This window comes from Coregonus clupeaformis, chromosome 13 (genome assembly GCF_020615455.1).
Source record: "Coregonus clupeaformis isolate EN_2021a chromosome 13, ASM2061545v1, whole genome shotgun sequence".
Lineage (NCBI taxonomy): Eukaryota > Metazoa > Chordata > Actinopteri > Salmoniformes > Salmonidae > Coregonus > Coregonus clupeaformis.
In genome coordinates this window covers 43953010-43967792 of record NC_059204.1, presented here as the reverse complement: position 1 = coordinate 43967792, position 14783 = coordinate 43953010, and the positions used below count along the sequence as shown (strand labels likewise).

Genomic DNA, 14783 nt, shown 5'->3' with positions numbered 1-14783 from the left:
TGTCCCAATACTTTTGAAGCTCACTGTATTTCTAAATCTAATCCTGCTGCCATCACAATCTCAATGCAATTCCATGGAACATTGTTGATGCATACACTGATTGTGAGCTACAAGCTTTTTATTTTTATCTGGGGGAAAAATCATGATTAGAAACTGTTGGTTGTATTATCCACACCCCGCCCTCCCCTGGCTCCAGTTTGTAGGTTACTGAAAGATTTCAGCGACCACACATAAGAAGATTACAGAGGAATTAACGTCATTCCTTTGTCATTATATGAATAAATTGATATTTGATTTTAATCAGAGGGAGTGGAGAGAGGAGAGCAGGAACAACAGCATGTGCCCTGAGTAGCATAGAAACACAAGTCAGAGGGACTGGCACTAGGGCACAGGCAGGCGAAAACACAAGCTGGGGGCACATTTTGTGGCACTGGAGCTGATCGTTGGATGCCTGGATCAACGTGCAGCATGTAACAGAGGGTTGGATAACAAAGATCTTTCAGAGCTCTGCGTGTGTGGTGAGGTGTATATGGTTGCTGCTGGGATATGGATGGGTCACCGGACAGGGACAGTCGTGGCGTCCCACTGACCTGCTGGAGGATTTCTGGGAGATAGACTCAAGACGCAGTGGGAGCACCTCCTGGTTGCTCCTGCTCTTCCAGCTCCAGACATGAACCTGGTGCTCCTGGCCTTCAGGCTGATGTGCCTGGCCTGGCTGTGGCCTGTCACGCTGCTCAACGGCAGCCACCAACCCAACAAGAGGAGGCACAAGGACGTGTACCTTGGGGAGAACAGCAAGAACCAACATGGAGGGTGAGCCAGAGTCTGAGGGTGCGGCCCCACTGGAGTTGTTGTTTCATGTTCTTGTCAAGGGTTCTGTTTGCTTATCTGTTCTGTTTGGTTTGAAGCCGGTTTGTGTATAGTTCTGGTAGAAAGGTTACATTTGGTACACACACCACAGGATGTTACTGTTCTGTTGATCTGTTGTCTGATTGATATGGTTAAAAGGTTATTTTTTGGGGAGATGTATTGTTCATCACAGAACGCTATTCATGGATTGAATGTATCAATCTAATCTCTATGAATTTTTTTAAATATTGATGGTGAATTTACCATGGTAGCATGAATTATCTCCAATGTGTGCTGGGACAGATGTCATTACTGCAGTGCATTGTGGATAAAGGCCAGGGCAGGTGAGGTTACCACAGGGGCTTAGAGGTAATGTCTGGGAAGCTGTGTTTTGGTGGTGACATATTGTAAGAGAAAAGCAGTAGTTTGTGGGTAATGATAGGGGGGAGTTGTGTTAATAAGGGGGATGACTGTACGCTTGAATATCATTTCTAATAATAGGGGAGTTGATTGTTTTTGGGTGGTATGGGAATGATTTATTAGAGCAGACATGTTTATGTATTTTGAAAATGAAAATATAAGTTTACTGAAGTTTATCGTATGATGCTATTTAGAAACATTGCAAGTGATGATGCAGGATGTGTTGTCAACCAAATTGGAGTTATTCATTATGTCCTTTGACCCAGACTAACTCTGGGAAGTCTATATAATCCCCCAGGACCAATTATTGAACCATAATAGCACTGATTCAGTTTGCTGCTGAATCATTAGTGAAGAGCTCTCACATCATGTATACTCTTACTTTGAATCAGATGGTTAAAGTGCAATTAATTATTCTAAACAGCAAACACCCCAGAGCAGATGTTGCTTCCTTAAGTGTGTGTGTGTGTGTGTGTGTGTGTGTGTGTGTGTGTGTGTGTGTGTGTGTGTGTGTGTGTGTGTGTGTGTGTGTGTGTGTGTGTGTGTGTGTGTGTGCCAGTGCGCGTGCCAGTTGGTGTGTGTGTGTATTTCTTAGGAAATAAAACATCCGATATGCTGATCTGTGTCCTCTTTTCTCCTCAGACGAATAGACTTTAAGATGAAAAAGTCTGACAGCACCAAGTCCCTGCTAATTAAATCTGAACAGCTGCTCCGTATCGAGGACCATGACTTTGCAATGCGGCCTGGCTTTGGAGGTAAGACCACCCACCCAATATCCTTTAGCCTGGTGGGTTGAACTACGATAATGTGCAGTTTGGATGTGACTGTGTGTGTGTGTGCTTTTTCCCACCACGTCAAATCATAATCAATTTTGATTTGTCACATATGCGTGTTTAGCAGATGTTATTGCGGGTGTAGCGAAATGCTTGTGCTTCTAGCTTCGACAGTCCAGTAATGTCTAACAAGTAATATCTAACAATTTCACAACAAATACCCTATACACAAAAATCTAGTAAGGAATGGAATTTAAGAATATATACATATATACATATATGGACAAGCAATGAAAGAGCGGCATGGACTAAGATACAGTAGAATATTATAGAATACAGTATATACATATGAGATGAGTACATTTACATTTACATTTACGTCATTTAGCAGACGCTCTTATCCAGAGCGACTTACAGTTGTGAATACCTTTTTTTTTTGTTTTTTTTTGTTTCTTTTTTTGTTTCTTTTTTATACTGGCCCTCCATGGGAAACATTAAACATTATTAAAGTGACTAGTGTTCCATTTCTTAAAGTGGCCAGTGATTTCAATAGACAGCAGCAGCCTCTAATGTGCTAGTGATGGCTATTTAACAGTCTGATGGCTTTGAGATAGAAGCTGTTTTTCATTCTCTCGGTCCCAGCTTTGATGCATCTGTACTGACCTCACCTTCTGGATGATAGCAGGGTGAACAGGCAGTGGCTCGGGTGGTTGATGTCCTTGATGATCTTTTTGGCCTTCCTGTGACATTGGGTGCTGTAGGTGTCCTGGAGGGCGGGTAGTTTGCCCCCGGTAATGTGTTCGGCGGACAGCACCACCCTCTGGAGAGCCCTGCGGTTTCGGCCGGTGCAGTTGCCGTACCAGGCGGTGATACAGCCCAACAGGATGCTCTCAATTGTGCATCTGTAAAAGTTTGTGAGGGTTTTAGGTGCCAAGCCAAGCCACATTTCTTCAGCCTCCTGAGGTTGAAGAGGCTCTGTTGCGCCTTCTTCACCATACTATCCACGTAGGTGGACCATTTCAGTTTGTCAGTGATGTGTACGCCAAGGAACTTGAAGCTTTCCACCTTCTCCACTGCGGTCCTGTCGATGTGGATAGGGGGGTGCACCCTCTGCTGTTTCCTGAAGTCCACGATCATCTCCTTTGTTTTTTTTATGTTGAGTGAGTGGTTATTTTCCTGGCACCACACTCCCAGAGCCCTCACCTCCTCCCTGTAGGCTGTCTCATCATTGTTGGTAATCAAGTCTACTACTGTTGTGTCATCTGCAAACTTGATGATTGAGATGGAGGCGTGCTTGGCCACGCAGTCATTGGTGAACAGGGAGTACAGGAGGGGGCTGAGCACGCACCCTTGTGGGGCCCCAGTGTTGAGGATCAGTGAAGTGGAGATGTTGTTTCCTACATTCACCACCTGTGGGCGACCCGTCAGGAAGTCCAGGACCAAGATGCACAAGGCGGGGTTCATGTCTCTATACTGATGTTTTGCCAGTTTAATTGCCTTGCGGAGTGAGTAGCTACAGTGTTTGTATTCTGCCATATTCCTAGTCACCTTGACATGGTTAAATGCGATAGTTTGCGCTTTCAATTTTGCGCGAATGCTGCCATCTATTCACGGTTTCTGGGTTGGACTCATTAATTAAGCCTGAATGGGGAAAATCAAGGGTCATTTGAGAGAGGGAAGAGGGAAGAGCAAGAGAGGAAGGGGGGTAATAGAGCTTTACTTACAGTAATTTGTTACAGATGTAGAATTATAGATAGTCCATGACGTGCCACAGAGTTTAGGTTTTGTAAGAGGCAGCATTGACGCTAGCTTGTATGCTCTCTCCTGGAGCAGAATATAGGTTATAGTGTCATCTTTGATAACACCCCATCCCCAGAAAAGCTCACTGACCCAGATTGTCTGCAGAGCCTAGCAGACAATGACAGCCTGCGGCCGAGTACACAGATGTGTTTTTAGAACTATTGTAATCTGGATTATAGGCCACGCTTTCTGAAACAATACCAAATGTTGCATCTTACTGGAAAGTCCAGGGCAGCAAAGAGTTCCATGCATACAGTACAACAGCAGTATGTTCACTAGGTGATGATCAGACAGTATTATATTTAAGCAATAAGGCCCGAGGGGTTGTGGTATATGGCCAATATACCACGGCTAAGGGCTGTTCTTAAGCACGATGCAACGCGGAGTGCCTGGATTTTGTATTTGTATGTATTAAGGATCCCCATTAGCTGCTGCCAAGGCAAGCATCTACTCTTCCTGGGGTCCAGCAACATTAAGGCAATTATATACAATTCAAAATATTACGTGACATTCCATTTCATTACACTTTTCACAACACATTAAGTGTGTGCCCTCAGGTCACTACTCTACTGGATACAGCCCTTAGCCGTGGTATATTGGCAATATACCACAAACCCCCGAGGTGCCTTATTGCTATTATAAACTGGTTACCAACATAATTAGAGCAGTAAAAATAAATGTTTTGTCATACCCGTGATATACAGTCTGATATACCATGGCTTTCAGCCAATCAGCATTCAGGGCTCAAACCACCCAGTTTATAATGAACTATTGATCATGTTTATGAATGCTTGCATGTGTGTCAGTGTGTGGGGTCCCACTGTAAATCAACTGTCACTGAAACATGTACTTACATAACATTTATATTGTAGGCAGTACTAATGGCAGTTTAGGTACATATTTGTAAATGTAGTGTGAGGGCATGTTATGGATTTATGTCCATTTGTGTTTCCATTTGGATGTTTTCTATTCCGAACTATCTCTGTGTTTGTGTCTGTGTGGTCTAAGCGAGGTGGGGTTGATGGAGGAAGGTAATTCCTGTAATGTTGAAATGAAATTGGGCAGGTCACATTATCAGGAAAACCTCCTGACCATGGCTGTGATTATAGATGGATGTAACTTGATTATAGATTAATGCAATAGGTATAATATGATTAGGATTTATGAAGGAAAGGCTATAAGGAGAGAAAATCAATTTTTGAGTTTGGTGACAGAGCATCTCTTGCGTCCCTGAGAGATGATAATGCTGTGTCTGTGGGGAGGGGAGGTGTGGGATTACTGGTGTGTCTTTGGGGTTATGTGGGGCCCATTAGCTTGCAGCTGTGTTTAGCATGGAGAGTGATGTCATGACCCTGTATCTACATGGAAATGGACAGGATAATCACAACATAGGGCTTAGCTGATGATGTCCTGCAACACCACAACCTCCAGTGGGACCACAGGTTTTCAGTATATCTGTTGAGACCCAGCATAGCGCCAAAATCCTCAGTGACACCATTGTTTGGGGTTTTCTCTTATTCACAAATATTGTCCCAACTTTATAGTGTTTGGGTTGATTTACAAATATTTAGGTCTTGAAGAGGAAATTTAAATTTAAAAAAACAGTATAGGTAAAATGATATATGTGTGATAGGTCAAAGGCAAATCAAAACCAGTGAGGCTGGTTTCAGGCTGAGTCAGACATTCTAAGGCCTTGCGTCAGGACTACCATATGATTACCACACAGCCACACAGCCTAACATTCAATGTGCTTGCCCTGTCAGGATAGACGTATGAAATCTCAAGCTGTTTACTTCACCCCTGTAGGGGCAGCTATTCCTGTGGGCATAGACGTGCAGGTGGAGAGCATTGACAGTATATCTGAAGTCAACATGGTAAGTGTCGATAAGTATCTTTAGCTGTGTGTGTATGTGACTAACACACCGCCACTCACGCTCATTCTCACACACAGTGAGACAACCTCTCATACTCTCCCTCATTCTCACACACAGTGAGACAACCTCTCATACTCTCCCTCATTCTCACACACAGTGAGACAACCTCTCATACTCTCCCTCATTCTAAAGTGGTGGAACTCTATTCCACTCTATTGCCCCCAATTTAATGTCGGGGAATAACAGTCAAAACATGTATTGATTTAAAGCTAGAATCCTTAGTTGCTCTATACATTTTTTTATACCTGTTAATTCTTGAAGAATATAACTTATAAATGCCTCATAAGTTCAGTCATACTGTCATACCCCATCAGAACCTAAAATAATAGATTATTTTACTCCAAGGTTTGTAAACAATGTAAATGTAAACAAACACTAATATAGTGTCAAAACGTGTTTAAAACTATAATTCAGATATCATGGATGGTCATTCCTTGTATACATAGCTCAGTCTATGAATTTAAGAGTGGTCACAATCTCCAGGCCCATCCCTCAGTTTTTTCCAAAACAGGGCTGGGATGACCACTTTACTGTTATGCTATTGTTTCCACTAAGTTCTGGACTCTAACTTTAATGGATCATTGATGTTCTGGTCACAATAAACATTAGCACTGTAAACACTATTAACCTGCATGACCCTGTCGCTCGTAACCCTGTATACAAATAATCCACGTGAACCATTATTGAGATATAAGTCTTACTGCCATCATTGCGCAATTACCCACATTTTGATTATGTGATAGTTTGTCCATTGGACCTGAGCGTTGGTTTGTGTTGGTGTGTTTGTATAGGACTTCACCATGACTCTGTACCTGAGACACTATTGGCAGGACGACCGGCTGGCCTTCCCTTCCAGCAGCAACAGGAGCCGGACATTTGACGCTCGGCTGGTAAAGAAGATCTGGGTGCCGGATGTGTTCTTTGTCCACTCCAAGCGTTCCTTCATCCATGACACGACCATGGAAAACATCATGTTGAGGGTGTACCCTGATGGCAACATTCTCTACAGTGTCAGGTACAATGAGAATGTCCTCCATTAACACAGGGACCATAAGGCCTTTAGCCTGTAGTGTACTACTCGATAGTATTGGTGCTCTGTACACATAAGAAACATGGGGGAGTAGTCCATCTTGTGTCTTTCAGCCTAAAATATCCACAAAAAAAGAGGAAGTGCATCACCTATCAAAGAGAGTTCTGATCTCTCTGCCAACCACATTATATTACCACGGTCTGTTTTCTGAAACTGCTGTGTTATTGACTATGCACTGTGTTTCAGGATCACTGTGACTGCTCTTTGCGCCATGGACTTCAGTAGTTTTCCTTTGGACACACAGAAATGCTCTCTGGAACTGGAGAGCTGTGAGTATAAAACAATAAGGCTATATGGTTGCCCTGGGTGTGAAAGGAGCAGCAGCTACAGTCAAATTGAAGTCAGTAATTTCTCATCAGAGACATTCTACCACACTGATGTTGCAATTGTCATCATTGTGTTAAACCCAACCTCAGGAGGCAGTGCACATTACCCAGATTAGAACACAGACACACAGACGAACAGACACACAGACAGACACACACAAATGATCGCCGCACGCACACACATACGCACGCACGCAGATACGCACACACAGAAAGCATGGGCCTGGTCTCAGACGAGAGGTAGTAGTAGTGAATCTCAGTGTCTCCTCTCCTCTGAGGGACATAGCCCATGATTCTTCTAAGAGAGGCCACATGAAGGAGTCACCTTCTCCCCCTGTTCTCTCCTCTCTTGAAGACGCGTACAATGAGAATGACCTCATGCTCTACTGGAAGAACGGGAACGATTCATTAAGGACTGACGAGATCGTTCTCTCACAGTTTTTTATTGAAGAATTCCACCCTTCCTACGGGCTTGCCTTCTACAGCAGCACGGGTATGTGTGGTTGTGTTGCACCCTGTTGCATAGGGGCCCACAGTGCTGTTCCTCTGTCCTACTCCTCTGCTACTCAGCTTATTATTACGTAAAACTGATCTGTAAGAGCCAAAGCCATTATCCCAAAGCCTCCTCCTTCTGATTCCACTCTGCCAGTCTGAGGAGAGGGAGAGTTTGGGAGATTTTCCTCCACAGAGTGTCAGTGTGGAATCCTGCTCAACTTTCAGTAGTTCTAGTGTCCATTACATCATAGCCATGTGATGTCCCATGTGACTATTATTTTGACTAGATGCCCTCCTGTGTTTCATAATGAGCTCTGATTACCCAGAAGGATGGTGAGTAAACTGTTCCACCAAAAAAGAGAGTTCAGAGCCCTTTTTTATTTTTTCCTTTTCTTTCTCTCTCTCTCTCTCTCTCTCTCTCTCTCTCTCTCTCTCTCTCTCTCTCTCTCTCTCTCTCTCTCTCTCAGGTTGGTATAACAGGCTCTACATAAACTTCATCCTCAGGAGGCACATCTTCTTCTTCATGCTGCAGACCTATTTCCCCACCATGCTGATGGTGATGCTCTCCTGGGTGTCCTTCTGGATTGACAGGAGGGCTGTGCCAGCCCGAGTCTCACTGGGTACAGTACTGATACTCTCACTAGTATGTGGGGAATCTCCAGAAAATAATCTAAGCTTAAAGACTGAGCAGAGACGGCTCTCAAAGCCATCATTTTTTGTACAACATACTTGATTCATCTACATAAAGTAAATTGGGTGGTGGTGCTTTACATTACTCTTCCATGTCACATCTCTGTGATTACTGTAAGGTGAAGGGGGGAAGGTTGTGCAACAATTTCCTGTTGTGTTACTTTTATGTGGGCGAGTGAACGCGAGCCTGCTGCTTTGACAGTCAGAGTAGAACTGCTCAGAGACTCATTAACCCAGAGAGAGAGAGAGCAGTTGGGGTGGACACGTCATGCACCTCCCATCAAAGGACAACTGAAACTGAGCACAGTGACAAAGAATTTCAGTTCTGCGCATGACTAAAGTCACCTGTACCAGGCGATGTCCCTTTTTGTGTGTGTGTGTGTGTCAGAGCATATTTGTGTAGGAGAGAAAGAGAAAAAGGGAGGGAGAGGGAAGAGCAAGAGAGAGCAAGAAACGCTGCACTCAGATTTGTGAATAGATATTGACTTTGCTAATGCAACAGTGTGTGTGGGGGGGTGTGCTGGGAGCATGGCAGGTCTTTAGAGAATCATGATGCCGTAACAAAGGCTGGCCTCATTTCACTCTGCAACTCCCCACATGAAAGAATACTACAGTTTACTATGGAATACTACAGTACTTACTATAGAATTCTGTAGTAAACTGTAGTATACTGTAAAATACTATACTACACACTGTAGTATCCTTCGATCACATGTAGTACTTACTATAGAATGTTGTAGTAGAATACTATTGTAAATACTACAGTATTATTCCTCCCCCCCAAAAAACACTGTACTAAATTACAGTAATGTCCGCAAAAACACAACACTTCCTTAACTAAAGTAAATACTACAGTATTGAATTTGCATATACCCTGCCCATTCCCCTCCCCGATATCTCAATTTGTGCCACCCATAAGTACATGCCAAGTATAGACCATAGATTGTGTTCCATACACGTTATAGAAAAGAGCAGAAGCTGAACTATCCGTTCAGACCGCAGACCTACCTACAGGTTATGGAAAATGGGCTCTTTTAGTATTTCTCCAGTAGGTTTCCTCAAGGAGAAAGCCCACACTTCTTTGGCAAAGATAATCAATCAAATCAAATCAAATTGTATTTGTCACATGCGCCGAATACAACAGGTGTAGACTTTACAGTGAAATGCTTACTTACAAGCCTTTAACCAACAATACAGTTTTAAGAAAGAATACCTAAAATGAAAAGAAACAAAAGTAACAAATAATTAAAGAGCTGTCACGATCGTTTATGGAAGATACGGACCAAGGCGCAGCGTGATAAGCGTACATTTTATTAAGTACTTAACTCACGACAAAACAACAAACAAATGAAACGTGAAGTCTTAGGTTACACAACACAAACCTTAACGGAACAAGATCCCACACCGACTAGTGCCAAACAGGCTGCCTAAGTATGGTCCCCAATCAGAGACAACGAGCTACAGCTGCCTCTGATTGGGAACCACCCTGGCCAACATAGATCTACACGATCTAGAAAACACAACATAGAAAAAATGACATAGAAACTCCACACCCTGGCTCAACATTTCAGAGTCCCCAGAGCCAGGGCGTGACAGTACCCCCCCCCCCCCAAAGGCGCGGACTGCGACCGCGCCACACAAACACAACAGGGTAGGGGCCGGGTGGGCATTCCGCCTCGGAGGTGGATCCGGCTCCGGGCGTGACCACCACTTTCTCTCCACCTCCCCGTTGCGCCCCTGATCTGGTCTGGCACCGCTGACTGGAGCTGGACCCGACGACGGTGGATCGATCTGTACAGGCTCCGGACTGGAGCCGCTGGCCGGAGCTGGACTGGGCACCGGTGGAGCGGATTGCTCTGGCTCCGGAGTGGATCCGCTGACAGGAGTTGGACCGGACCCCGGTGGAGCGGATTGCTCTGGCTCCGGAGTGGAGCAGCTGACCGGTGCCGGACAAGGCACCGGTGGAACAGGCACGGGCCGTGCCGGACTGGACACACGCACCACTGGCTTGGTGCGGGGAGCAGGAGAGGGCCGGACCGGGCTGACAACGCGCACCACTGGCTTGGTGCGGGGAGCAGGAACGGGCCGCACCGGGCTGACGACGCGCACTACTGGCTTGGTGCGGGGAGCAGGAACGGGCCGCACCGGGCTGACGACGCGCACCACTGGCTTGGTGCGGGGAGCAGGAACGGGCCGCACTGGGCTGACGACGCGCACCACTGGCTTGGTGCGGGGAGCAGGAACGGGCCGGACTGGGCTGACGACGCGTACCACTGGCTTGGTGCGGGGAGCAGGAACGGGCCGGACCGGGCTGACGACGCGCACCACTGGCTTGGTGCGGGGAGCAGGAACGGGCCGGACCGGGCTGACGACGCGCACCACTGGCTTGGTGCGGGGAGCAGGAACAGGCCGGACCGGGCTGGCGACGCGCACCACTGGCTTGGGTGGGGGGGCAGGAACGGGCCGGACCGGGCTGGCGACGCGCACCACTGGCTTGGTGCGAGGGACAGGAACAGGCCGGGCTGGACTGGGAACACGCACCACTGGCTTTGTGCGGGGAGCAGGAACAGGCCGGGCTGGACTGGGAACACGCACCACTGGCTTGGTGCGGGGAGCCAGAACGGGCCGGGCCGGACTGTGGAGGCGGACTGGAGGTCTGGAGCGAAGAGCTGACACAACCCGTCCTGGCTGAATGCCTACTTCCATACAATACGTGTGAGGCATCAGCACAGGACGTACGGGGCTGTGCACTCGTACTGGCGCTACAGCACGTGGCACTGGCGCAGGATATACGGGACCGAGGAGGCGTACTGGAGACCACGAGCGTTGAGCCGGCACACCCCGTCCTGGCTGAATGCCCATCTTTGCACGACACGTGCGTGGTGCTAGCACAGGACGTACAGGACTGTGCCGGAACACTCGCGGCACAGTACGTGGCTCCGCATAACACGGAGCCTGCCCAGTCACACGCTTCCTAGCCTGAGTACGGGGAGTTGGCTCTGCTCTAACCCTAGGCTCCGCCTAACCACCCTTTAGCCCCCCAAAATGTTTTATTGGGGCTGTCTCTCGGGCTTCCTCCTCGGCCGGTACCCTCTGCGTTGCCGCTGCTCCTCTCTATAGCGCGCCTCCACAGTCTCCTCCCAAGGACGGCGATCCATTCTGGCCTGAATCTCCTCCCAAGTCCAGGATCACTTCCCGTCCAGGATCTCCTCCCAGGTCCAGGCTGTCTGTTCCTGGACACGCTGCTTGGTCCTCTTTTGGTGGGATCTTCTGTCACGATCGTTTATGGAAGATACGGACCAAGGCGCAGCGTGATAAGCGTACATTTTATTAAGTACTTAACTCATGACAAAACAACAAACAAACGAAATGTGAAGTCCTAGGTTACACAACACAAACCTTAACGGAACAAGATCCCACACCGACTAGTGCCAAACAGGCTGCCTAAGTATGGTCCCCAATCAGAGACAACGAGCTACAGCTGCCTCTGATTGGGAACCACCCTGGCCAACATAGATCTACACGATCTAGAAAACACAACATAGAAAATATGACATAGAAACTCCACACCCTGGCTCAACATTTAAGAGTCCCCAGAGCCAGGGCGTGACAAGAGCAGCAGTAAAATAACAATAGCGAGGCTGTATACAGTGGGGAGTGAAATCCTCACGTCAGTTAAATGATGGATGGCAGGACGCTTGGCCCCAGTGATGTACTGGGCCGTACGCACTACCCTTGGTAGTGCCATGCAGTTGGAGGCCGAGCAGTTGCCATACCAGGCAGTGATACAACCAGTCAGAATGCTCTCGATGGTGCAGCTGTAGAACCTTTTGAGGATCTGAGGACCCATGCCAAATATTTTCCGTCTCCTTAGGGGGAATAGGTTTTGTCGTGCCCACTTCATGACTGTCCTGGTGTGCTTGGACCATGTTAGTTTGTTGGTGATGTGGACACCAAGGAACTTTAAGCTCTCAACCTGCTCCACCACAACCCCGTCGATGAGAATGGGGGCGTGCTCGCTCCTCTTATTTTCCTGTAGTCCACAATCATCTCCTTTGTATTGATCACGTTGAGGGAGAGGTTGTTGTCCTTGCACCACACGGCCAGGTCTCTGACCTCCTCCCTATAGGCTGTCTGGTCATTGTCAGTGATCAGGCCTACCACTGTTGTGTCATCGGCAAACTTAATGATGGTGTTGGAGTCGTGCCTGGCCATGCAGTCATGAGTGAACAGGGAATACAGGAGGGGACTGAGCACGCACCCCTGAGGCGCCACTGTGTTGACGATCAGCGTGGTGGATGTGTTGTTACCTACCCTTACCACCTGGGGGTGGCCCGTCAGGAAGTCCAGGATCCAGTTGCAGAGGGAGGTGTTTAGTCCCAGGGTCCTTAGCTTAGTGATGAGCTTTGAGGGCACTATGGTGTTAAACGCTGAGCTGTAGTCAATGAATAGCATTCTCACGTAGGTGTTCCTTTTGTCCATGTTAGGCTATGGTTCAACCCAGCACTCAGAGAAACAAACACGACTAAGGGAGTGGAAGAAACAAAAATTATTTTAATAAAAGTTCAATTTGTCTTAGTCCAAAAACAACTGAAGAAAAGGAACAGAGTGGGCTAGTCGGCTCCGGAGGAAGGAGAGGCTGAGGCAGGCAGGCAGGCAGGCCGGCAGGCAGGAAGGCAGGCAGGCAGGTTGGGAGGTATGTCTGAACTGAAGACAAAACAAACGACAGGTTAAGGAGAGTAAAGAGCCAGGCTGAAGACAAAGACAATTTAACTCTACTGGTGAGCCAAGTTACCGCTCTGGTAAGAACAACGATCTGGCGCCGGTGGAGAGCCATGCCCAGGAATTAGTAGTGCAGGTTGATGAGAGAATAGGATGCAGCTGCGTAGGCAGGAATCACTGGAAACAAGCCGCAGCTGCACAGGAGAGGCAGATCCTGAGCACGCCCCCCGATCCACTCCAGACACACCCACATAATGGGGACAAACACACACACAGATACAACAGACAAAGAGGGGACAAAACAAGGAGGAAGGGAAACAGAAAAGGGAGAGACAAGCTGCCCACATAACAGTACCCCCCCCCCCTCAATGGTCGCCACCTGGCGACCCACCAGGCCTGTCAGGGTTGTCGTGATGGAAGTCCGTAATCAGCTGAGGATCCAACACAAAATGCTTAGGGACCCAAGACCTCTCCTCTGGTCCATAACCTTCCCAATCGACTAGGTATTGGAGACCCCTACCCCGCCTCCGAGAGTCCAGGAGCCTACTGACGGTGTAGGCCGGATGGTCGTCAATGAGGCGAACAGGTGGAGGTGGATCTGCCGGCGGACACAAAAGGCTGGAGGACACAGGTTTCAGTTGGGAGACGTGGAAAGTAGGGTGTATCTTCATGGCTGAAGGCAACTTCAAACGAACCGCAGCGGGGTTAACGATGGACTCCACCACAAACGGACCCAGGTACCGAGGAGACAGCTTGCGTGATTTGGTACGAAGAGGTACGTTCTTAGATGACAGCCAAACTTCTTGACCAGGATGAAACACAGGTGCGGGAGTCCTGCTCCTATCCGCTGTCGTCTTGTTCCTGTCGGTGGTCCGAAGCAACGCTTCCCGAGCGTCGCTCCACACTCTCTGGCAGCGGGCGGAGGTTCTCCTGAACCGAAGGAACAGCCAATTCCTTCTCCTGAGCAGGAAACAGAGGGGGTTGATAACCCATGGTTACTTCGAAGGGTGAAAGGCCGGTGGCAGAGGTGGTGAGGGAGTTGTGAGCGTACTCTATCCAAGGCAGATGTTTGGCCCAGGATGATGGATGTTGAGCAGCCACACAACGAAGGGTTGCTTCGAGGTTTTGATTGGCTCTGTCTGTTTGACCGTTGGTCTGGGGATGAAACCCTGAGGACAGACTAACGGAAGCACCCAAAGCAGAACAGAACACCTTCCAAACACGGGAAGTAAACTGTGGGCCTCTATCAGATACGATGTCCACAGGTATTCCATGGGGACGGAATACATGTTGGACTAGGAGGTCCGCTGTCTCACTGGCAGACGGTAATTTTGGTAATGCTATATAGTGAACAGATTTAGAGAATCTGTCCACAATGGTAAGTATAGTGTCATTACCTTCAGACTTGGGTAGGCCGGTGACAAAATCCATGGCTATGTTGGACCAGGGACGGCTGGGAACTGGGAGGGGTAGCAGCAGCCCCGAAGGGGACTGATGGGAGGCTTTGCCCCGAGCACAGGTTGAACAGGCTGCCACAAAAGCCCGAACGGCAGTTTCCATTGAAGGCCACCAAAAATGTCTCCTAAGCAGCGTCAACGTGCATCTCATACCAGGGTGACCAGCAAAACGGGAGGTGTGAATCCACTGCAACACCTGAGACCGGACCGTCTCGGGAACAAAGAGT

At 47.8% G+C, this 14783-nt stretch overlaps 1 protein-coding gene and 1 non-coding gene across 3 annotated transcripts in view; both read left to right on the top strand.

Moving 5' to 3' along the window:
• The first annotated feature begins 320 nt into the window (after window positions 1-320).
• LOC121579546 (gamma-aminobutyric acid receptor subunit rho-3-like) overlaps window positions 321-14783 on the top strand; it is a 30067-nt gene continuing 15604 nt past the window's right edge. Inside the window, exons 1-7 of one of the 2 annotated variants that reach the window (XM_041894232.1) lie at window positions 321-813; window positions 1912-2024; window positions 5649-5716; window positions 6568-6791; window positions 7053-7135; window positions 7548-7685; window positions 8155-8307. In XM_041894232.1, coding sequence (XP_041750166.1) covers window positions 671-813; window positions 1912-2024; window positions 5649-5716; window positions 6568-6791; window positions 7053-7135; window positions 7548-7685; window positions 8155-8307 — 922 coding nt within the window. In that variant the 5' untranslated portion in view covers window positions 321-670. The remainder of the gene's footprint in view (window positions 814-1911; window positions 2025-5648; window positions 5717-6567; window positions 6792-7052; window positions 7136-7547; window positions 7686-8154; window positions 8308-14783) is intronic. The other variant, XM_041894233.1, reaches the window with a different exon arrangement.
• LOC121580378 lies at window positions 9400-9452 on the top strand. The gene has a single exon (XR_006003038.1). It is a non-coding gene; the product is annotated as a U7 small nuclear RNA (small nuclear RNA).